This window comes from Taudactylus pleione, unplaced genomic scaffold (genome assembly GCF_031769625.1).
Source record: "Taudactylus pleione unplaced genomic scaffold, aTauple2 ptg000012l, whole genome shotgun sequence".
NCBI lineage: Eukaryota > Metazoa > Chordata > Amphibia > Anura > Myobatrachidae > Taudactylus > Taudactylus pleione.
This window is the reverse complement of record NW_028284415.1, coordinates 11985792-12010952: the sequence shown is the minus strand read 5'-3', so window position 1 is coordinate 12010952 and position 25161 is coordinate 11985792. Positions and strand designations below refer to the sequence as shown.

Sequence of the window (25161 nt, the reverse complement as noted above, 5' to 3'; positions counted from 1 at the left end):
TTGTGGTGTTTATTCAAAATTCTAGACCTAATGCTGCCCATCCACTAGACGAGCTGACAACGACTGCACGATTATGACATTGTAATAGTGCAGTCGTTTGTCAGTCTGTGATGAGCCTGCACTGAACGAGCAGTCGTTCAGTACAGGCTCATCCATCATCTGCAAACATGATCAACCTGACGTTATCGTCAGGTTGACCAACTTTTAATGACCAGCAGGCATGCGCAACGCTGGTCGTTTTAGACATTTTAGTGAACGATCTTCAAGCGATTAATGAACGATAACGACGCCGTTATCGTTCACTCGCTTAATTTAATCGACTACAAAAGTGGTGCTGAAATGTTTTTTATGTAATTATGTTGATTTTCTAAAAATAGAAAATGTCAATAGTAGTATTGTTGCAGCTTCGACCAAGCGCCCCCCCCCCCCCCCCCCCCCCCCCCCGCCGGAAAAAAAAAAAAAAAAAGTTCAGTTCAGTCTACAAGGTAGTTAAGCTGGCCACACATCTAAAGATAATCTTTCCAACCAGCCAACTAGTTGATTGGTTGGAATGAAAATCTGGTAAGGTATAGGAGTACCTGATGATCAGCAATTTCCTCCTAAATGCCAGAAACAGGTGAAAATGGTCGTTCAGATAAGTTTGTTAAATGTTTGATATAAACAACAATTTGTTCAAACTATAGTTTTTGTCTATTTTCCGGCATTTGGGAGCAAATTTCTGATTGTCATTTGCTTTCATACCTTACCAGATTTTCATTCCAACCAATCAACTAGTTGGATGGTTTAGACAGATAATCTTTATGCTGGGCATACACTCTACAATTATCTGTCAGATATCTGTCTGGTGGGAAGGAAAATCTGGTTTTCTAGTGTTTGGGAGCAAATTTCTATTGTTATTTGTTCCCATACGTTACCAGATTTTCCTTCCAACCAGCCAGATTGGACAGATATCTGACAGATAATTGCCTAGTGTATGCCCAGCATTAGATGTGTGGCCAGCTTTAGGCTTTATAGTCCGTCTGTAGCTGTTTAACTAGAGATCTCCTGTCATTCATTTTATAAAACATTACTCAACATTGGGTGAATAGTTATATGCGTTTTATGAAATTGTTTCACAAATGTTGTAATTGGTTATTACACAATTAATTGTTTTTAAAAGTTTAATAGGGGGGTGGGGGGTTGTCCTTTGTTTAGTTTGATATTTTTAATGCCCCCCTCCCCACTAACTGGCCTTCATATATACACCTACTATAGAGCTGATTTAGGGAGTCCCCTCTGCTTTCAGGCTATGTAAAATTGCCAGATAAAGAGCCTCCATGTGGAAGCTGGCCCAGGCAGCATTTGGCCATGTTTGGGGATAGCTCAGTTTACGCTGTGCATAGGTGATTACAAAATACATCCACAAGCTTCTGATCTTCGTTCAGATTCAGCGCCCTCTTGTCACACTGACAGCAGGACAGACACCATCGCATAGCTGTTTCTGAATACAGTGACCGCTACATGTTTCCCGATTTATATCTCTCTTGTTTTTTTACCTTTTTCTGTCCTAGTGATGATTTGGGACGACCTGAAAAAGAAAACCGTGATTGAAATAGAATTTTCCACTGAGGTTAAAGCTGTGAGACTGCGCAGAGACAGGTACGCTAGTGAGACGGGATGTGGTCAGGTTACCGGCGGCCGAAATCCCGACACTAAAAGCCCGACATGAGACCAAAGATAGGCGTCGAAATCCTGACGCCTATCATTAGCCCCACCACGAAGTCCCGACACCTGGCATACCAAATGAAGGTAAGCCGGGTGTCTTAGGTTCTAGCCGCGATGGGGGGAGGGTTAGCTTTAGGAACCCCCAGCGGGACTTAGAGTTAGGCACCCTTCCCGGGAGAGTTAGGGTTTGGCTAGGGGAAGGGGAGGTTTGGGTTAGGCACCCCCAGGGGGAAGTTAGGGTTAGGCACCACCCCCTTGGGAGGGTTAGGTTGGGTTTAGGCACCAACGGGAGGAGGTTAGGGTTAGGCACCACTAAGGGAGGGTTAGGGTAGGGAGAGGCGAGGGTTAGGGTACTTAACACTTCCGGGCGGGATTTCGAACCATCTGTGTACCGCTGTCAGTATTTGATACCGATTCCAGTGAGACCAGTAACAGGAATGTATATTATTAGATGGAAAAAGCCACAATCAATTACTAATGGCTGGATTGGGAAAGATGCAAAGCCAACTAAATTTAGGATAAAGTTGCTCCCTTTCTGTTTCTCAGTGTCGCTTTGTTGCTAGGCTTGTATGACTTTCTAAGCTTCTGTGTTGCAGGATCGTTGTCGTGTTGGACTCCATGATAAAAGTTTTCACTTTTACCCACAACCCTCATCAGCTGCATGTCTTCGAAACCTGCTACAACCCTAAAGGTGACAAATGATAAAGATATGCAAGATTATTAAATAGTAGCCAAGTTACTTTTGAATTTGAATACGTTTGAATGTCTCTTATTTATTGACCTATGTATGCCTGAAATGTAGATGCCTTTCTCTCCTCACGTATAGGACTGTGATAGGAGCATAGGCGTGGATTGTAACAAATATTTACAGTCGTCTGTACTCTGCCCTGGGTTCACAGCTATGTGAAAAAGGAGATTACGTTGGTTAGACAAGCTGTACTGATACATTTTATCTGCAGTAGACTCCTGTGAGCACTGGCACTCAGCATGTTGGTGCCATTCACAGTTAGTGTTAGAAAGCTGTTTCACTTGTTGCACCTGTGGTTCTCCTAGTTGAATGGAATGGTTTCCACTCCCCAAATATTATTATTACAGTTCCTATACCAGCTTCCAGCCTTTGCTGTTCTTTCAGAGGTCCATGCAAGCACTTCTGCTTTATCAATCTTTACTGACATCATTAAAGTAAATTAATAAATAAATTCACAAAATTCTATAACTTTTTGCTTCAGGGTCTACTTAAGAGGATATTCTGGAAAAAGTGCAGTCGGATGAAAGTGTATTTAAATGTATTAATGTATGAAGTTAGTTGAATGCTAACACCATATTTTACAAATGGTGTGTTTGTTGGATATAATTTGTGACAGTCATCTTATTGGTGTTTTCTCAAATTGATTTTTAAAGTAATTATTAATCTAGAAAATTGTTAATGTAGTCAATATAACTAAATTGTTCATCTACCCTTCAAGCTTTTAAGTCTGAATAGTAATATTGAAAAAAGAGTGTTCTATAATTTACATACAGGAGTAGCTTTTTATTTTCATTTCACTTACCCTTTAAAATAACTAAATTCAGAGAGCCTGATGGGCAGATAGAAGCCCCCTATGGAGGGTGATGGATATCCACTTACATTTATCAAACGCTCTGAGCAGGAGAAAAACCAAAACCATTTCTTTTTGGTCGTAGTTCTCATTTAAGGACAGGTTACCTGCATTTTGTGCTTACTCCAGTTATATGGCATATCTAGTGTTTCATGCCTGAAGTACATTTCATATATTTGATAAAATAGTTGCTTACATTTTGTGGTAAACATGTAGATTTGTACTCCCTGTATGTAAGTAACCTTGGGAAATATACTTTTATTTTAAGTCCGTAGGAGCCTAGTGACATGAGCTGCTTCTGTGCGGTGCATTGTGAGCCATCTGTAGGCTATTTTATTAGATTTTGATAAACATTCATCTAATCCAGAATAATCCTCTCCTCAGGTCTGTGCGTCTTGTGTCCAAACAGCAACAACTCCTTCCTGGCCTTCCCCGGGGCTCACACAGGCCATGTGCAGATCGTAGACCTGGCCAGCACTGAGAAGCCGCCCGTTGACATCCCAGCACATGAGGGGGTACTGAGCTGCATCGCTTTGAACCTACAAGGGACCAGAATCGCTACTGCATCAGAGAAGGTTGTTCCTACCCATTCCAGGCTCAATCCAGCCCATCACCGGCAATGACTATTTCCAGTACTTTGCCCAGGAATCATTTGATTTGGTTCCCAGTCACGAGCATTTATTATGAATGATGCCTATTGAAAGTTCAAGGAGGTGCTGTGCACCTTATGAGCAATATTTTTTTTACCAACGTTAATTTAACCAGTCTAATATTCAGTTTAGAAGATTCAATTTACGATGTGCTTCATTTATTGGACAGGCCCGTTTTTAAGCGTTTTTAATTTAACAGAGAAGATTTTAGATCACTTGATCTAACTGATCTGTCTTTACAGGGAACTCTAATTAGAATATTTGACACATCATCTGGACATTTAATTCAGGAGCTGCGTAGAGGATCCCAGGCTGCAAATATTTACTGGTGAGTATAACAAAATATAGTAACATGTTTTTGTTCGGTCTGATCCTAGCTTTGTGTCTATATCTAGGTGGTTAGTCTGGTTGTCAGAACGCAGCATTTTCTTTTGTATGTTCACCTACATGGAAAGCCATCAGTTAAACACAATTTTGGTATACAGCAAATAGGAAGGTGTCAATTAACTCTTCTGTGATCAATCTATTTGTAGTCTTGGCAATAAGTGAATAAGTAATACCCTTTGTCTATTCTTGTAGCATAAATTTCAATGAAGACGCATCACTCATCTGTGTCTCCAGTGATCATGGGACCGTACACATCTTTGCAGCAGAGGATCCAAAGAGAAACAAACAATCCAGGTAGGGGTGGAGAGTCATACATTGTATGCCTAAGTATGGAAGTTGCATCCACTGGAATAACCTAAATCGTTCACCTCTATAGTTTATAGCAGATTGTGTAACCTGCCAATGACGAGCTCTTTGTTGAGTTGACAGAATAATTTTTGGGATTGCACTGTAGTAAGCATGGAATACATTATTATGTCTGTGTCTCATGTCAGTGACTGTCACTAACAGCTGATTGGTCAGAGAAGTTATAAGTCTTCCAGTTCTTTGCATCAGTGAGTGTGAGTACCACTGAGGCCAGTGGCTGGCTGGAGTGTCTGTGCACAGACCGAAAAAGGTGCTTGTCTAGGTTAATGCAGATGATACAAGAGATCATTGCTTAAATATGTGGCAAGTATCCTATACCTATCAATCTGGCTGTGCCAATAAACCATAAAAATAGATGTGTTCCATAGATCTACACTGTTCTTATTGATATTCTCATAAGAAACGTTGGATAACCGCACTAAGAATTAATATATTTGTATTGAAGTAAAGACCTTAATTCCAAGATTCTACAAATAAACAATCTCATGAAAGTAAGAGTGTCATACTGTAGAACCAGAAGGTGTTCCTGATATAATCAATACAAACTGGAAACAAAAAAGAGCCCAAGAAGATTAAATTACATTTATTTTTATTTAAAATTTCAATGTTCTTAGATATACATAAAAAATAGAAAGTAAAACAATTTTGCCAAAACAAACAACACGGGGAAATATACAAAACATGAGGTTAAATTATAAATAAACACACATGAAAAACAGGATTACAGGTATCCTCATCAGTAATATAGGCAAATTATCTCTTAATCGCAATTAGGTCCCGACTATTAAAATAACACAAAATAGAATATCTGCACTGTACTATATAGTTGTGCACTGTGTGTTCAAAACCATGTGGTGAGTAGTATAGCATCCTCATATAAATACTCCTTTACTTGCTTAGGGCATACTCCATACCACCATAGCCCACAGTGTACAACTATATCGATAGCTGCAGCTGTCGGAACAGTCAGTGCAAGTGACCGTTCATACATCTGCTTACAAGATAGCAGCGCCGGTACGCCCCTGTCATTTACCGCCCAACCCCACATTTATACACGTGGGAGCATCGGTATCAGCGCTGATACCATTCCGGCAGTTCATACATTGCATCTTATGGGAGTGTCAGATGTGTTGCAGAAAGCAGGTGCGTACATAGACGCTCACATTGGAAGCCATACTCAGATGGAGAAACTGCACCAAGCGGTAATGCAGCATCCACAGACCCTGACAATGGGAGTCTCAGTCCTTGCACATTGGGATGCACGGCTATGTACACCAGTGATGGGCTTTGTAGTGGCATTAAGATAAAGAAGCAGCCCCTAGCAGCTCATTTTCCTGTAACTGTAATTCTATATTTAATACAGGTTATATGTTGCTGTGTACCTTATATCATTTCATTTTATGTTTCGCTGTGTCATTTCTTTTGGGAAGACTGTTTGTTTTACTTTTTATGTATAGATAATGAAATGTACATTTTTAAATCACAAACAATGTACTGTATTCTTTTTGGATCTAGTGCCCTCTTTTGTTTGGAATACTTTTACCTCTACAAATTTGTATAAATTGATATTCCTTGCAAAAGTAACTGGTTATATATTGTTATTGGGAGGGAGGCATGAAAATGTATATTCTACTTTAATCAGTTTTTCCTTAGTAATTGTTATTACTATATCTTGTACATTCATGTCGGTAAACTTAAAAAAAAAATAAAAAAAAATTGTACACAGTAAATGTACAAACTGTCTTTTATTGCAGTTTGGCCTCTGCCAGCTTCCTTCCAAAGTACTTCAGCTCAAAGTGGAGTTTCTCCAAGTTTCAGGTTCCCTCTGGGTCGCCTTGTGTTTGTGCCTTTGGAACAGAACCGAACTCAGTCATAGGTGAGATGACCTAGAACAGTGCAAATCAATTTTGTGGCTTCTCTAATATATACAAATAAAGTTATATTCTGATTATGATCCTAGAAGGATTTAGCAGTGACCAGGATATAATTTTATTGTGGTGCACAGATAATACCTGTAACATGGATTGGAATATCTATACTGGATGTAGTTGTATGTTAGTCATGTGCTCTCTGACATATTTCTTCTTCAGTTTCCATGGGGATACCATGGGGATAATGTGGTTGGAGTGATCCAGGCACCAAACAGTTAAAGCTTTCAGCTCTCAGGATGCCTCTGGTCCTCCTCCACATATACCCCACCACAGGCATTCAGTTGTTCATTTGGTGCGGCAAGATTCAGACACACTGTTGTAACGGGATCCTAAGCTTTTATTTTCTGTTTTATTATCTGTTTTTGAGTTAGCAGTGCTGAGCGTCTGAATTTAGACGCATGTACGGCGACTCCGTCTACCTCCGCCGGGCCGCGACACCAGTAACATCTCTGGTGATTTTGGCGGGTCACGGCAGAGCTTGCTAGCAGCGATGCTGGGGCCCGGTCTGCAATCAGACACATGGAGATGTCAGGTAAGGCGATTCCTCACTTACGAGGAATTGCGCGCGGCAGTCGATGTAGTGAGGGAGCGGAGCGTCTGCGTCCTCAGTAGACCATCTTATCGTCTGATGCCGGGGATCAGCAGCAGACGCTTCTGCTGCCATGAGACCAGCGTACCTGGCTGGTTGATGCAGCTTAGGGGATGTAGGCTCTCCCCCGGCAGCTCCTCCCCAGACCCAGTTCCTTCAATTGTTTTGCGCGTCTAGGTCGCTCCTCCTACCCGCCTCGTGTATATGAGACGCTCACAGTCCACTATCGGTGCACTGCTGTAGCTGTTGGTCTTAGGTTTTGGGTCAGTCTCCCTGTTTACCTCTCCCATAGGTCAGATATATAGTGCTCTATATCCTACCAAGCATCATGTTTTGAGTGGTTGATTCAGAGCCCATTGCAACTAAATTGCATATGCATTGTATGTGACTGTTTGCTAGCTGCTGTGTTGATGGTGCCTTTTATTTCTGACTGTCAGTTATTTTTTTATTGGTCTGTTCAGCATATGGATTCAGACTCATCGGAGGAATCGGCTGATGCACAGGGTTCTTCTTCGGGGTCTTTCTACAGTGGATGTTCCTTCTTTGGTGAGAGTGGTCAAATCAATCCTAGATGTACAGAATGATGATCCAGCTTCTAGTAAGAAGGCTCCAGTGTTTATTCATAAGAAGGTAGTAAAAGCGGAGTTTCCTAGATCCGAGCAGCTCACTGAACTTACGGAGGAGGCATGGGGTGTAACGTGGATAAACGGTTTTATATTACTAAAAGATTATCATCATTGTATCCTTTCCCATCTTCTGAATGTACTAAGTGGGAAATCCCTTCTACTGTGGATGCTCATGGATACACTTAGTAGGAATGCTACGTTGCCTATTCCGTCAGCATCTTCTCTTAAGGATCCTACAGATAGGAAAATTGAAACATGTCTTAAGGCAATATTTTCATCATCTGGAGATGTTACTCGTCCAGCTATGGCTGGGGCTTGGGTAGCCAAAGCGGTTGAAGAATGGACAGGGGCATTGGAGAATTCTCTACCAGATGCTACCAGAAAACAGCTCACATATATCTCCCACATACAGGAAGCAACCTCCTATTTGGGAGGAGCTGCAATAGATGCGGGACTCTTAGCTTCTAAAGCATCAGCAGCCTCAGTGGTGGCTCGTAGGGTCCTTTGGTTAAGGTCCTGGAAAGCTGATACAGGGTCAAAGAAGGCTCTGGAATATGTACCTTTCTATGGAAATATACTTTCTTCTTCAGAGTCCATAGGGATCCACAGGGATACCATGGGGATATTATGGTTGGAAGACAAGGCACCAAACAGTTAAAGCTTTGGCTCCCAGATTGCCCTCGGTCCTCCTCCATATACACCCTGCCCCTAGCCATATGACTTCAGTTTGTTCGTTTGATGCGGCAGGATCAGACGCACCTTCGCAACGGTAAAGTTCTTAGCTTTTTATTTTATGATTTATTTTGTTTTGAGTTGGCAGTACCAAGCGTCTGTATCAAGACGCACGTACTGAGACTACATCTACCTCCGCGGGGCCGCAAGATCAGTACTTGTGCTGGTGATTTCGGCGGGTCGCGGCTGAGCTTAGCTAGCAGCAGTGCTGCGATCTGGACTGCACTGGATCCTCGGAGATGTCGGGTAAGGCGATTCGTCGCTTACAGGGAATCTTGCGCAGCATTCCTAGCTTCTGGTGTCAGAGATGCACCAGAAGCCGCTGCTGTCAGGACCAGAGATTGTCCGCGTCCTTACTACACCAGCCGGGGCTCTATCGTCTGACGCCGGGGATCAACAGCAGACACACTCTCCCCAGAAGTTTTTTTTTTTTTTTGTTCAAATCCCCCATCAGATGCGATCAAGCCCTTGGCTATTCAGGAGGCCATTCACTCCCTGCTGCAGGCAGGGGTGATCATCCTGGGTTCCTGTGTTTCAGCAAGGAAGGGGTTATTATTCCAATCTATTTTTAGTTCAGAAACCGAATGGGTCTCATCGCTCTATTCTAAATCCTAAAGCCTTCAACAAGTTTATCCTTGTACCCAAGTTTGTATGGAAACTCTTCGGTCAATTATTTTGGCAATGAAGCCTGGGGGTTTTATGGCTTCCCTGGACATTCAGGATGTGTATGTGCCTATTACGCCATCCAACCAACAAATTCTATGGTGTGCTGTCCTGCAACAACATTACCAATTTCAGGCACTACCCTTTGGTCTATCAACAGCCCCTTAGGTCTTTACCAAAATAATGGTGTAATGACTGCCTACCTCTGGCGTCAGGAAATCAGAATACTACCATATCTGGACAACCTTCTGATATTGGCACAGTCTCCAGCTGTTTTACAACACCATCTCCAACCATTGCCTGCCTACAGAAGCACGGCTGGATCATCAATTGGAAGAAATCCTCTTTCTCCAACACAGCAGCTGGTACATCTGGGGGCACTTCTGGATTCTCAGGCACAAAGGGTATTTCTGCCAGAGAACAAGATTGTGGCCCTATCATTACAAATACGCAAATTGCTATGCAAGCGAAGGGTATCCATTCGGTCAGAGGTGCAGGTCCTGGGGTCAATGGTATCCACCTTTTGACATGGTGGGATACGCTCAGTTCCATTCCAGGCCTCTGCAAAAATTGATTCTGTCCAGGTGGAATGGACAGTATAATCTAATAAGGTCCTAAAGAATCCTTCTCACTCTACAGGTTCGTTTACCTCTCTCGTGATGGCTACAAAAAGATCATCTGGACAAAGGTCGCCCATTCTGGATTTCAAATTGGGTGCTTCTCACCACGAACGCCAGTCTGCAAGGATGGGAGGCAGTGACAGGTCATCACACCTTTCAGGGAAGATTGACAAATCAGGAAAGTCATCTGCCCATAAACATTCTATAGCTTTGAGCAGTATACAAAGCACTCATCGTGGCACAGAACCTGCTCCAGGGCAGGGCAGTCCAGATCCAGTCCGACAACAGTAGCCTATCTCAATCATCAGGGATGCACGCAAAGTAATGCAGCCATGAGGGAAGTGACAAACATTCTGATTTGGGCAGAACTTCATATTCCGGCTATCTCGGCAATATTCATCCCGGGAGTTCTCAATTGGGAAGCAGACTTCCTAAGTCATCAGGACATACACGCCGGACAACACTAGCCTGCGTGGACGCACTAGCAGTAAGATGGGACTTCAAGCTGGTGTATCTCTTTCCTCCGATTTCCCTCCTCCCAAGGGTTCTCAGGAAATTCAAGCAGGAAGGCGAAACAGTAATACTGGTGGCTCCTGCTTGGTACAGACGTCATTGGTTCTTCGACATACGGAGTCTATCCATAGACAGTCCGTATCCTCTTCCTTTATGGCCGGATCTATTAGAGCAGGGCCCCTGCCTGCATCCGGTATTACCTCGTCTGTCTTCCACCTTAAGAGCCAAGGGTTTCTCCAGCTGTGATTCAAAAGATGCTTAGGGCACAAAAGCCTTCCTCTGCCCGCATCTTTACAGTTTGGCATTCTTTTGGTCCATGGTGTTCCCACAGAAAATATGACCCTAAGGTGTATAGGGTTTCCCGGGTTCTGGCTTTTCTCTAGGCTGGATTGGACCTTGGGTCTGGCCATTTTGAGAGTGTAGGTTTCTGCACTGTCAGTCTGGTTCCAGAGAAAGATTGCTTCTTTACCAGAGGTTAGAATTTTTTTCAGGGAGTTCTAAGAGTTCAGCCTAAATTTGTCCCACCACTAGCACCGTGGGATTTGTTTGGTTCTCAAGGGGCTACAAGCTCCCCCATTTGAATCTCTGGACTCTGTTGATTTGAAATGGTTGACAGTGAAGACTTTTTCTCCTCGTTCTCCCTTCTGCACGCAGTCTCTGATTTGGCAGCACTCTCCTGTCGCTTCCCATTTTTGATTTTTCACCAGGATAGAGCTGTACTCCACACAAGGAAGGGTTACCTTCCTAAGGTAGTGTCCCGTTTTCATGTGAATGAAGAGATTATGGTTCCAACTTTTCAGTCTTCAGACTTTTCTGTAGGTGCAGCCACCCTGGATGTAGTTCGTGCTCTCTGTATCTATGTGGAGTGTACAAATTCTTTTAGAAAATCAGATACTCTTTTTGTGTTATATGGGTTTCACAAACAAGGATGGCCAGCTAACAAACAGACTCTTTCTATCTCTCAGGTATATACAGGCTGATCTTCCTGTTCTAAACATGGTGACAGTACATTCTACTCGGTCTGTAGGGCCATCATGGGCGTTTAGTGTGCATGGCATCCACGTGGTCTTCTGTTCTCAGGTTCTACGCCTTTTATACTTTTGCCTCAGGATGCTTCCTTTGGGCGACGAGTTCTCCTTTCTGCTCGGGAGAGTCCCCACCCTTAGGGGAACTACTTTAGGATATCCCCATGGTATCCCTGTGGAACCTGTAGAAGAAATTAAGAGCTATGGTAGACTTACCATTGATAACTTTTTTTTTTTTCTTCGAGGTCCACAGGGCACCCACCCTGACGCGCTGCATTGGGTAATTTTTCTTTAGGTCACGGATTCCCTCATCTTGTGTGAGAGTGTTTCTGGAGTACGATTTGTTCTCCCTTCTCCTCTTTCCTTCTCCTGCCTTGGGGTTGTTTACAAAACTGAATGCCTGTGGCCGGGAGTGGGGTATATGTGGAGGAGGACCAGAGGCATCCTGGGAGCTGAAAGCTTTAACTGTTTGGTGGTTGGAATGATCCAGGCACCAATTATCTCCATGGTATCCCTGTGGACCTCAAAGAAAAAGTTATCAATGGTAAGTCTACCATAACTCTTATTTTTCTGTCATGCCTGTACATTGCCATACCCTAAAGATGTCACACACCGATAACCATTAGGCCAACACCCACTTGCAATTCTATAATCCACTCTCTTGTCAATATAAAAACATTGTGGAAGTAAGGGCAAACAATGGAACTGTATTGCATGGTGAGTTCTGAAAACAGATTACCTAGTTCATATGAAGGTACCATTAAGTTCTGTAACAGTACTTTATATAGCCATACCTTAATAATTATATTACACAAATAAAAAGAAAACCAAAGAATACAGCATTAGAGACCCTTTAATAAAGTGGTATGGGCACTTCCTTTCAGCCCATTAGCCATAGCCAACATAAAAAGCCAAAGCATGTTTTGCTGTGTCCTGTAAGAGTAAGGAGGCAGATGGAATCTGTACAAGTTGAGGATTTGCCTGGTTTTGTGGATGAGCTGTAAGTTAGTTTCATCCCCCTTGTGTTTTTGCATTGCTCTCACATATATGTATGCAGTGGTACCAGCTGTACCGCCTCTACACGATTGATGGAATTGTTAGGAGATAAACACACAAGCATGACCTATAGCCACATTCAGAGAGGACTTTTTTAAAATTTCCTTGTATTCAGCAGTAATACAACTAAAATGGAGTGTGTTGGGCGGACACTTCAGATACATGAGAAAAAAGTTTGTAATAGGACATAAGAGAATATAGGTTAATATGAATCTCTATCTGTCTCTTGCAGCCATCTGTGCAGACGGCAGCTACTACAAATTCCAGTTCAACCAGAAGGGGGAGTGCACAAGAGATGTCTACGCGCAGTTTTTAGAAATGACCGATGACAAACTCTGAGACTTTGTTTGAGAAGGAATTGGGTTCCCTCTGAAAGACTCCTTTTTGGATCTCTGCAGTAATTCAAGGGATGTTGGGTGGGGATTTCACACAAACGAAGACTTTACTGAAGAATCCCATTATAGTGTTTTAACTTTGAACAATGCAATTACTGTACTTTAACCAAGTTCTATTTTTTTTTTTTCCTCAGCAATTACAAAACTTGACATAAAATGAAAACAAAGAAAAAAATATTTTAAACTTAACAAAGAGCCAGTGGCTTGTCCTTAATTTTTCTTTTCCTGCCACCGACTGCATTGATTGAAGGAAATTAACACACTAGTTATTGCCGTTATTTCCGTTTTCCATATTCTTTTTGTATAACCCATTGGTCTCAGTGAGATATACACCACATTATTGGTGGCGAGCCAGATGTTTGCACATGGTTCTTATTATACCTAGATGCTAATATACTAGTTTGTACTCTTGAGGGTTCACTTGATTCCTCTACTGTATTCCCGAAGATTTGTGACCGTTTGTCAATGTTACACTAACCCGGCACATTTCAGCATTGACAAACCAACCACTAATGGTGTTCTGCCGATGTGAAAAGGCCCTAGCAGTAGATGTTATACACTAGAGGGCTGGGGAAAGCAGTTTCGTCATCTTACAGCCAGGCCTGGGCTGATGGATAATTTGCATCATCGTTGGCTGATAAACTTAAAAAAAATATTAAAAAAAATAGACATATAATTTAACATGAAGTAAGTGGTTTAATACCTGGCTGAAGCTTTCTGTATTTAATATACCCGATCCCCAGTATATAATGAGACTCTGCTTTATACCACTCATTTAAAATTAAATCATGACTGAAGTAAGGCTTTTTGTCTTTTTAAAGACCCCTGACATTAGGTTACTACATTTTTAGGTAGTTTTTGGAGTGTAGGTTTCTGCATGTGGCTTAGTGCAATTAATCATGACTTTGGTTTTGTTTTGCACACCTGTTTGTAAGATATGTTAATGCTTTTTAATAAAATGACCAAATGATGTGCAATCATTTATTGAAGATGACCTGTATCGCTGCTGCTCTTACAGCATGCGATAGGCAATGGCTTACGCACACTTGGATAACATTTCTCACATACTAGATACTTAACATTTGTAGTAGTCATAAAATCTCCATCCAGATCATTTCATCAGGTGATATGGTCTAATACATTCAGAGGGAAATTTTATCAGCCCTCCTAAAGAGAACAATTGGAGGTGTTACCCAAGGACCAATCCGGTTCTAGCTATATCTTTTTTTAGACTGTACTAGATGATAGCTATAGTCTGGTTTGCGGATATGAGGGAGATTTAGCAAACCTTCTAAGGCAGATTTCCAAAGACCGCCATTACAGTCCAGGTTTTAAGGCTATTCATGCTTGAGACCAGATGGCTAAATAACACGTAGAGAGCTGGCCATACCATAGACTGTGTGTGATCGGCTCATGGAATGTGGCTGTAATGTTTATCACCCGTATACAGAAAAGTAATGGCAGAAGTATAAAATGAAAGATGGCTACTGAATAGTGAAAGTTCATTTCAATGCTCTTTTCCGTGGAATGTGAAACAGGGTTTTATCTAGCTGAACTTTGACTGCTGTAAATTTGTTTTTTTAAGATAAATGATTGGTGTGGTCTTTCACACGTCAATGATAGAAAGGGGCAGGATAGATTAAGGGCCGAATTCAGTTAGCCCCATTAATTTACCGGGGGGGGGGGGGGGAGGAGTAGGGCCATTAGCCACGGGCCTGGGGCTATTCATTTTCAGCCCCTTTTTCACCCGAGCCCTTTTTAATGCTTGTTAAAGTAATGCTTTAACGGGTGTTCACATACAAGTCTGTGAACTTATCATGGATTCTATGTGTTAACAAGGCCTTTTAACCCATTAATATGCTCTTTAACGTGGATTTCTTTTCGGGTTGAGTGCAGCCTGTGAGAGCTGCCTTCAGGTCTTATTTAATTGCCCCGGGGGATCTATTAGCTGCTGTAATTTACCGTGGGCTAACTGAATTCTCCCTAAGGAGCCATCAAAGATGGGAAGAGGGTGCCATCTCCTCCAGTGTGCGACTCTGCAGTGGAACTTGCTTGGCAATTCTCTAACCTGTTGTAGTATATACCAGGAAATAGAAAAAAACAAAAACTTATTTTCTAGTAAAGCACATTTCTACTTCAGGGTCCACAGGGTTGACCTTGGGGTATAGGTTGGGGACCAAATCCGGGCACCACGCAGTTAAAGCTTTCAGCTCCCAGGATGCACTGGGTCCACTCTCCCTGTAACACTGCCCCAAACCAGAGGCACCTCAGTTTAAGTTGGTGCCCGGCCGGAGTCGGGTCACCGTTAACGCAGGGGGGGCTGATTAGCAGCCCCTAAGCTTGTTTTTATTGAGAGTTTTTAGTTTTATTTTACTTTTAAAACTCGTCAGAGCAGCAGCGTTGGACGTCCAAGCTGCCGCTCCTCCACCCCGCCGGCGCTGCAACGCCAGTACAGATCTGGGGATTTCGGTGGGACCCCAGAGTCGGTGCTAGCCAGGCGGCTCTGCGGGCGCCCAGGACTGCTGCTGGATCGACAGGGACAGGTAAGGTCACGGATCACTGCTTGCAGTGATCCGCGTATTTATGCAGTCTCTTGCCTCCGGTTGTTGGGGACACACCAGAGGCGTTATCCTATCAGGAGGCATACTCTGCGTGTCCACTAGACCACCAGGGACTTAACGTTCGGCAGCGGGAGCCGGCATCCCGGGGGTTAATAGCCGGCCAGGGGAGGCAGCCTTCCGTTACAACGGCTCCTCCGTTCAGCGCGCCCTTCCAGCGTTAGGTCTGGCCTCCCTGAGCTGCTTCCTCCGTGGGCCTCGCTTCCTCTGAGGTCTCCGGGTGGCCATTTTAATTCTGTGGTGCGGCAGCAGATCTCCTAGGATGACAGTTGGTCCAGTCCCCCTGCGTACCTCACCATTTGGGTGAGTGTACACAGCGCTATAGCCTTCCCAGACACTGAATCTGGGCAGTTGAATGTAGTGCCATTTGCAGAATATTATATGTAATGTTTATGTATATATATTCCTGCATTGCATGTGACGTATGCTAGTGCTGACTGTCTGTGCTGTATTCTCTAACCTGCCAGTGTATATCTATCCCTTTTCTTTACAATCTGCCCTTATACGGGTGTACCTAAGGTGGTTTTGAGACCTCACACACATATATATATATACACACACATACATGTCAATATTTGTGAGGTTGGTCACATACTGTTGCGTGCTGCACGTTGCCATATTTTAGATGGAATTGTGTGTTGCATACGCTGATAATGGGTCCCTGCAGCTAATCTTAGCCACAGTCAGGACCAGTATAGCACTGCTTAATATTTCCACAATGATTGTTAGTCACATATGTCTGACCAGGAAATACAATAAGATACTGCACCCATTTTGGATATCCTGCAAGTCATGTGTTACAGGTTTGAGTACGGAGGATTTGACCCAGGAAGGGTTATGTATAAGGTGCCATCAGGTGCCAGGCCCCTTACAGGACCCCCTTGGGCGGTTTATTTCTCAAGACCCTGGCCTCCATTGCGGATCGCCTGACAGCCCCCATAGTTGTAATTCACTTGGGGTTACTTCAACATGCTACCCTTCCCTCTCAGGGTATCTCGCGGTTCTTGCGGTTTACCCCTGTGACACAGACTATTGCTCCTCACAGTGCATGCCTCAGGTACCACAACAGTCTGTCATTTCCCTTGCAGGGATTACCACAACAGCCACCCTTGTGGATGTTGTTTCTAAGAAACACAGCATGGCGTAATGCTGTCTAACACAGATAGTCAGCCAAGGGTGAACTGGATGATGTATCGGACTCCTATCCCTTTCACACGAGGGGGAGCCTAAATCAAGTATTATTATGCCTGCTTGGGTGCTGGCGGTCAAGTCCATCCTAGTTATAGAGGATGTCGAACCTACACCTAAATCAAATCACCCTCAATTTAAGCATTAAAGTGTTTTCCCCTTCTCTGACCAGTGGGTGGATCACATGGCGGGGGTCTGGCAATCGCCAGATAAGAGGTATCACAAAAGCGTTTGGCCTCATGTTTCCCATTCCCTGAGGGTCATTGCAAGTAATAGGAATCACCTCCTGGGGTGGATTTTCATGTTACTCGTCTGATTTAAGAGCGCTACTACGCCTCCCATCCCTGCCCGGATGTATTCTACGGATCGGTAGGTGGTAACTTGGCCTGAAATCAATATACTCGCTTTCAGGGGCTGTTGCCCATCCAACCATGGCTATCGCATGGGTGGCTAATGCTATGGAGTGCTGGGCTGATGCATTTGTTGAGCTTTTTCCCTCAAAATCTTCTGGGGATCAGATGCCTTTTATTGATCACATTCAAAATGCAGTTTCATATGTTGGAGTAACAACATTGGATGCCAGTCTCCTAACCTTCAGGGTTTCTGCTGCGACTGTATCCGCCGCCATACCCTATGGCTGCGCTCATGGAAGGCAGAGGTGGACTCCCAAGATAGGCCTTCAAATGGATACCCTATATTGGGGAGATCTTGTTTGGTCCTGACCTTGACAAGTTTGTAGCACCATTGGCAGTTTCACTAACGGCAAATTTCCGCCTTCAGCTACTCCCACTACAAGGCCTCGGACTAAGTCTGTTAAGTCTTTTGGACCTCAGGGACAGCCTAACGGCCAGTCTTTTCCTAGGCTGTCGGCCTCCACGAGGGCCGCCATACCCGGTGCTGAGCAGACCTGGACATCCAGACGCCCTGCTTCTAAACCTAAGGATAAACCTTTGGCCTGACTGGACAGGTCTTCATCTGGGGGATCCCAGAGTGAGATAACGACTTTATCAGTTCGCCCAGTGCTGGTGTCAAGTCACCACGGATGCTTGGGAAAGAGTTGAAGTCTCTCACGGGTACACACTCTCATTGCTCAGACTGCCTCCCCACATATTTTGCTACACAGGCCCTTCTTCAGACCCGAACAAGGCCTTACAAATCCAGAACGCTATCCAGTCCTTGCGGTAAGCAGGGGTAATTATGCCAGCCCCACTATCTCAGCGAGGGACTAGTTATTCTACTTTTTCTGGTGCAGAGGCCGAATGGTCTTCATTAGCCTATCCTCTATCTCAAATCCCTGAACCAATTCCTAAAGGTGCCTCGGTTCAGGAGAGAACCCCTACGCTCCATCATCCGAACTATGGAACCTGGGGACTTTATGGTATCACTGGCTATTCAGGACACATACCTACGGGTACCTATAGAGTTCTCTCATCAGCGTTAGCTCAGGTTTGCTGTACCACAGCAACACTTCCAATATTCGGGCTCTGCCCTTTGGACTGTCCACAGCTCCACCGGGGTTTACCAGATTTATGGCTCTTATGACAGCCCATCTGTTCAGGGTATCCGACTGCTCCTGTATCTGGACGGCCTCCTGCTCTTAGCAGGATCACCAAGGTACTTTAACCATTCGTGCTTGTGAAGAAAGCAATGGTTAACTGGAAATGGCTTTAATCAACTGGGAAAAAGTCCTCTGCATCCCTCACAGGGTATGATTCATCTGGGAGCCCTGCTGGATTCTCAGAATCGGAGAATCCTTCTGACAAAAAACAAGATCTACACTCTCCAACTACGAGTGCGCGGATGTCTCCACAGTCGACAAGTATCATTACACTCTGTAATGCAGGTTCTGAAATCCAGGGTGTCTACCTTCGGAAGGGTGGAATATGCTCAGATCCATTCCAGGCCTTTGCAAAAACTAATCCTCTCCAGATGGAACGGGTTTCTCCATTGGATCACTGTTCAGATGATGATTCTCTCTCCGGAAGTGCGTCTGTCTCTATCTGGGTGGCTATGGCCATCTCATCTAGGGTACTCTTTACAACAGACGCCAGTCTCCGGTCCGCACTCCTTTCTGGGCAGTTGGATGTCTGTCGATTCCACCCTGCCAATCAACTTATTGGAACTTCAAGCTGTCTTGGGCCCTCGCTCTGGCCTAACACATACTTCACGGTAAACCTGTAAAGGTTCAGTCCAACAATGTCACAACAGTGGCTTACATCTAGGAGACACTCGTAGTTGGGCAGCAATGACAGAAGTGTCACACATTCTGACATAGCCGAAGATTCTCCTCCCGGCCATCTCTGCAGTGTTCATTCCGAAGTTCTCCATTGGGAAGCGGACTTCCTTAGCCATCACAACGTGCATTCCGGGGACTGGTCTCTTCTCCAAGAGAGGTTTCAACTTCTAGTGAGCAGAGGGGGCCTCCCAGAGGTGGTCCTCATGGCCTCCTGACTATCACACACTGCCGGTGTTAGGGTCCAGAACTAGAGGTACTGAAGCAACCTTCGGTGACGCGTTGTCAGAGAAGTGGACCTTCAAATTTGTGTACCTGTTTCCTCCGGTCTCCCTCCTCGAGTTCTTCGGAAGTTCAATTGAGACGGAGGTACTGTCCTGCTGGTGGCTCCAGATTGACCCAGACGTCACTGGTACTTAGATTTTCGGAGTCCCTCCATCGACACTCCGTTCCTGCTGCCTCAATATCTGGACCTGTTGTCTCAGGGTTCTTGCCTTTCCCTGGACCGTTTGTCTTTGACTGCGTCCTTACTGTGGTCCTAAGGCTTCTCTGGCTCTGTCATCATCGGGATGTTTAGAGCGTGTAGGCCAGCTTTTGCTGGGATCTACCACAGAATGTGGCATACATATTTCTTATGGTATCGTACATGCAGCTACGATCCTCAGATGTTTAGGATTTCCAGAAGTTCTGGCATTTCTTCCAGCTGGCTTGGGTCTAGCCCTCCACCTGGCCTCCCTGAAAGTGCGGGTTTCTGCACTGTCCAAATGGTTCGTATGTGGAATTGCGCCACTTTTGGGTATCCAGACCCTCCTTTAGGGTGTTTTCTGGATTCTACCTCCCTTTATCCCCCCTAGGGGCTCCTTGGGTTTTGGCAGTGGTTCTTCGTGCACTCCTGGGGCCTCCATTTGAACTAGTTTTGATAGCCCTTAAGCGGTTTATGGCTTAGACTCTTTCTTATGGCGTTTGCATCTGCCAGGAGAGTGTCGGAATTGGGAGTGTTCTCATGTGGCTCCCTCTTCTAGATATTTCACCAAGACAGGGTTGTGAGTCGCGCTTGCCCTGTGTCTTCCTAAAGTGGTTTTTAAGTTCCATATTATTCAGGAACTTATTGTATTGACATTTCAGTCTCCAGCTCTCTTGGCTGGGGAGGCCTCATTGACTGTGGTCCGTTCAAGTTCCTTCAGGAAATCAGACTCCTTATTTGTGGTCTATGGATTTCACAGGAAAGGATGGCCAGCCAATAAACAGACATTGGCTGGATGGCTTTGTATGACTATCTCAGGGGCCTACACATAGGAAGGCCTTTTTGTTTCTGTTGATGCTTATTCTACTCGGGCTGTGGGCCCCTCGCTGTGGCACCTCGGCTGTTCTTCCTTGCAAGGTGGCCACGCGATCTTCTGTCCAGACCGTTGTAAGGTTCTATGCATTGGAATCCTTTGCCTCTCAGGATGCTTCCTTTGGGCGACGGATTCTCCTCTCAGGACAGGAGCGTCTCCACCCTTATCAGGACTGCTTTGGGACATCCCCAAGGTCAACCCTGTGGATCCCCTATGGACCCTGAAGTAGAAAACACGAGATATGGTAAGAACTTACCATAGTTATGTTTCTGCGCAGTCCACAGGGCGTCCGCCATGACGTACCTGGCTTCATATGGGCTGTGTGGCTGGTCACCGGTTTCCCGTCTCCTTTACTGTGAGTATGGTTCTTGAGTGTTCTAGTCTTCTCTCTTTCTTTCCTCCTCCGGCCTTTGGCTACTTACAAACTGAGGTGCTCCTGGCTTGGGGGTGGGGTTATAAGGAGAGTGGACCCAGTACATCCTGGGAGCTGAAAGCTTTAACTGCGTGGTGCCCGGATTTGGTACCCAACCTATACCCCAAGGTCAACCCTGTGGACTTCGTAGAAACAGAGATAACAAGAGATAAGGTAAGTTCTTACCTTTGTTATCAGGTTAAAAGAGAAGTTACATTTAGTAGGTATCCTCAAAGGGATAGAATTGTGATATTTTCTCCTGTATGGTGTGTATTAACTACTTCAGAGCACCCATCTCACATAAAAATTGTTTTGACAGTACAAATGATCTATAAGCATAAGGGTAGTGTGAGATTTACTGATATACTTAGTGCTATAGGTATCCTTTCTTTCTGCATTACTGGTCTTGAGGTGATGACTGTCTTCCAATGCTGTAAATGAAGAGACAAAGCTTAGAAAGTGGTGAATCACAATGTAAAAGAAAAAAAACTTCTTGACCTGAAATGCTTCTCACTGAATATTCAAACTATCTAGATACTTAGTATGGCAATAAAGTTAGTGCTACCGGTACCTAATAAGCTGTATCCCACAATGTGGGTGCTATCCTTGGATGTAGGAGACTGGTTATATACCCTAATCACCCTCATAGACAGAGCAGTGGCGGATCGACTTTACTTTTATGGGGGGGTGGGGGGGCGGCGGGCGACTCCCTTCTGTATTCATTACAAAGGCTTCCCCCAGCCCATCATGTGCACCAGACCCTCCCTCCCAACCCAACTGATATACTTCACAGAGACAGACTGACAGCACTCTTCTGAAAAAGTGACAGGCGGGACCAGACCACCCCCAAATAATAATTTGTTGCACAGAGGCTCCCTCCAGCCCCACATGTGCACCAGACCCCACCCCCACTAAAATGCTCCACAAATACTCTCAGAACTCTTCTGAAAACATGACAGTAGGGCCGGTGCTAGTGTGTTTGGCACCCCCTGCAACCTATAAATGTGCACCCTCCTTCAAATTGGAGAGGCAGTGGGTAACATTGGGCAGAGGCAGTAGGGGACACGAAGTGGGTGACACTGGGAAAAGGCGGTGGGTGACACTGGTGAGAGGCAGTAGGTGACAGTAAATAGGTGACAGGCAGTGGGTGACACTGCAGCGAGGCAGTGGTCAATGCTGGGGAGAGGAAGTGGCTGACTAGGAGAGGCAGTGGGTGACAGAGGATGACGGGGAGAGACAGTGGGTAACAGGGAGAGGGTGTGACAGAGAGAGGCAGTGGGTGATGTCAGTAGGTGAAAGGCAGTGGGGTGACAGAGTGTGATGGGGAGATAGTGACACCAAGGAGAATCAGAGGATGAGGCAGTGGATGAGGTAAAAAGATAATGGGAGGTAGTGGGTGACAGGAAGATGCAGAGGGTGTCAGGAAAGAGTGATGGGTAGAGGCAGTGGGCGACCCCAGGGGAACACTAGGCTGAATGAGGGGGGACACCGACAAGACTGTCTGGGTGTTCTTGCCGAGGGGCAGTAAGATGGGGCGATGGGGGCGTGAAGGGAGGAGACACTGGCAGGATGGGAGTCACTGCAATGAGGGGGTCAGTCAGATAGTGGGGAACACTGGGCTGGATGGGGGTCACATTCTGGATAGGGAGACTGGGAAGGGGCAGTGATATAGGAGTGGGAGGTGGCAACACTAGCCTGAATGAGGGGGGATCACTGTGACTGGCTGGGGGTTTTAGGTATGGGGCAGTGGGCTGGTTGGGGAGTGTCAGGCAGCAACAGTTGGTGATTGGCTGGGCTGAGAGTATAGAAGGCGGAGCCTCACTCCAGCTCCGTTTCAGCTTAGGGGCAGAGGCAGACACAGCTCATTGCCTGGCTGCCATACAATTTGACAGCGCAGGCTCAGGCACAGAGAGGGGGGGGAGGGGGCGAGGGGAACAAGATCGGCGGTGCTGGTGGTGGTGAGGAACCGCTTAGCCAGGCAGGCTCAGCCCACTGCCTGGGTGTCATGTCATTTAAGGTTCAGCGCAGCAGGAGGATATGAGGAGAGGAAGGGCCAGGAGAGGGATCAGCAAGGGGTGGGAGTATGTATAAAGAGCCGCTCAGACTCAATCAGCTGCACTTCTCAGGCTGCTGCTGTCTGTCATAGCATTTGACAGGTGCTACTTGATCTGCTGAGCGGGTTCCCCTGGCATTGTGCGACAGGCAGGAGAAGAGTAAGACCCGACCACATTGTCAGCCCATGCAAGGAGGACAGGGGTTGCCAGTCTGCTGATTAAAATGATATGCAGCTTCAATATTCTGTGTGCAACTGTATTTGTATATTTATTAGTGTCACAGCTGCTGATGCTGTAACGTAGCATTTGGCGTGCAGATACACCTGCAGTAGCACACAGAATATAGGCATGCCATATAACATTGTAATCAGCAGAAGCTGCTTGTGCATCCCATTCACATTGCTGTGTAAATAAGATGCATTTGAAAGTAAAAAGTTGCATAAAAAGATGCTCAGCGCTACCAAATTGCATGGCGCTCACGTGTTATGCTTAACATGACTTGTAGCAGACAGAGGTAAAATGTATGTGGACACATCTGTAATAAGATATGACAAAGCAAGAACTCTGCAGCCACTACAAGCATACAAGGTGCGTGATTTAGTGTGCTGCGTTGGTTTGTGTGACTATGTACTTATGTGCTGCCATAGAAGTTGGATTTTTCTTCTTTGTAAGTAATGCCAAAACAGAGGCACATTTTAAGCCTACTAAATGAAGGAATGATTGTGTAAGCACATACATAAAACAGGATATTGTATTTAGCATTGAAGGCACATTCCAAAGAGACCAAATTCAGAAGATTAAAAAAAAAAAAAAAAAAAAAAGAAGTCTTGTCAACAGCTAAATTTGTGTCATTAAATGTTATTTATTTCCCTTGTAACTTCAGTTCTGACATTTCTATTAATGTGCAATGGGTGTCTGACATTAGTCACATGTTCTAGTCAAGTTTAATTGAAAAACCCCAGGGGCTTTATTCAGCAATTTGAGAATTTTTTTTTCAATTTCAACATTTAACAATGCGTAAGTTGGTACATATAGTAGTCTAAAGTTAATATAAACATGTCCCCTGGAAAGTGGCAAAGGCAGCCTCCTGGAGGGGGTCTGAGCTACATCAGCCCAGACCCTCGTGCAGGGGCAAATTGGCCATAGGGCTCTCCAGGAAGATTCCTAGTGGGCTGATGCGCCTGTCGGCCAGGTTTTTAATTTTTCTCGCTGGTGCCTGTTAGGTGAGCAGCTGGCATGGGGCTCTATGATAATACTTGGGTGCATCCAGCAGCAGCTCCAATTGTGCTTATGCACGCTGTGGAAGTTGGATCCTGGCTGCCACTGCAAGCAGCTGTGGAGCAGGCACAAAATTTCACAGAGATATACACTAAAAGACTGCTCCCAGGATGGGTTGTACCATGCTGCACATAAAGGGGATGTTACAAAGGGTTAATTCCTGGCTTCCAAGCAGCTGCCTGATTGCGAGATGACTGAGTCTGAACGCGGTCTTCAAGGCTCCCTAACAGTTTAAGTTTTAGAGAGATCCTTGGTTGTGCACAGGTGACTTAATTAGTACCTCAGTAAATTTGGTTTTACCACCTGCGCTCAACCATGAATTTCGCTAAATTCAGTCCTGTTGGGGAGCCCTGAGGATCGAGTTTGGGAACCTCTGGTGTACAGTCATGGCCCAAAGGTTTGAGAATGACTGAAGTATTGGTTTTCACAAAGTTTGCCGCTTCAGTGTTTTTAGACCTTTTTGTCAGATGTTACTATGGTATACTGAAGTAAAATGACAAGTATTTCATAAGTGTCAAAGGCTTTTATTGAACATTACATAAAGTTTATGCAAAAAGTCAATATTTGCAGTGTTGACCCTTCTTTTTCAAGACCTCTGCAGTTCTCCCTGGCATGCTGTCATTCAACTTCTGGGCCACATACTGACTGATGGCCGCCCATTCTTGCCTAATCAATGCTTGGAGTTTGTCAGAATTTGTGGGGTTTTGTTTGTCCACCGGCTCTTGAGGATTGACCACAAGTTCTCAATGGGATTAAGGGTCTGGGGAGTTTCCTGGCCAAGGATCCAAAATTTCGATGTTTTGTTCCCCAAGCCACTTAGTTATCACTTTTGCCTTATGGCAAGGTGCTCCATCATGCTGGAAAAGGCATTGTTCGTCACCAAACTGTTCTTGGATGGTTGGGAGAAGTTGCTCTTGGAGGATGTTTTGGTACCATTCTTTATTCATGGCTGTGTTCTTAGGCAAAATTGTGAGTACTCCCTTGGCTGAGAAGCAACCCACACATGAATTGTCTCAGGATAAGTGATAACCAAGTGGCTTGGGGAACAAAACATTGACATTTTGGGTCCATGGCCAGGAAACTCCCCAGACCTTAATCCCATTGAGAACTTGTGGTGAATCCTCAAGAGCCGGTGGACAAACAAAACCCCATAAACTCTAAGCATTGATTAGGCAAGAATGGGTGG

At 44.9% G+C, this 25161-nt stretch overlaps 1 protein-coding gene across 2 annotated transcripts in view; it reads left to right on the top strand.

Annotated features, from left to right (window-relative positions):
- WDR45B (WD repeat domain 45B) overlaps window positions 1–13825 on the top strand; it is a 45017-nt gene extending 31192 nt beyond the window's left edge. Inside the window, exons 4-10 of one of the 2 annotated variants that reach the window (XM_088468629.1) lie at window positions 1551–1638; window positions 2301–2395; window positions 3687–3877; window positions 4195–4280; window positions 4532–4633; window positions 6460–6581; window positions 12693–13825. In XM_088468629.1, coding sequence (XP_088324755.1) covers window positions 1551–1638; window positions 2301–2395; window positions 3687–3877; window positions 4195–4280; window positions 4532–4633; window positions 6460–6581; window positions 12693–12799 — 791 coding nt within the window. In that variant the 3' untranslated portion in view covers window positions 12800–13825. Of the gene's footprint in view, window positions 1–1550; window positions 1639–2300; window positions 2396–3686; window positions 3878–4194; window positions 4281–4531; window positions 4634–6459; window positions 6582–7686; window positions 7786–12692 lie in introns of those variants that run through there. The other variant, XM_088468630.1, reaches the window with a different exon arrangement.
- The last annotated feature ends 11336 nt before the right edge of the window (window positions 13826–25161 follow it).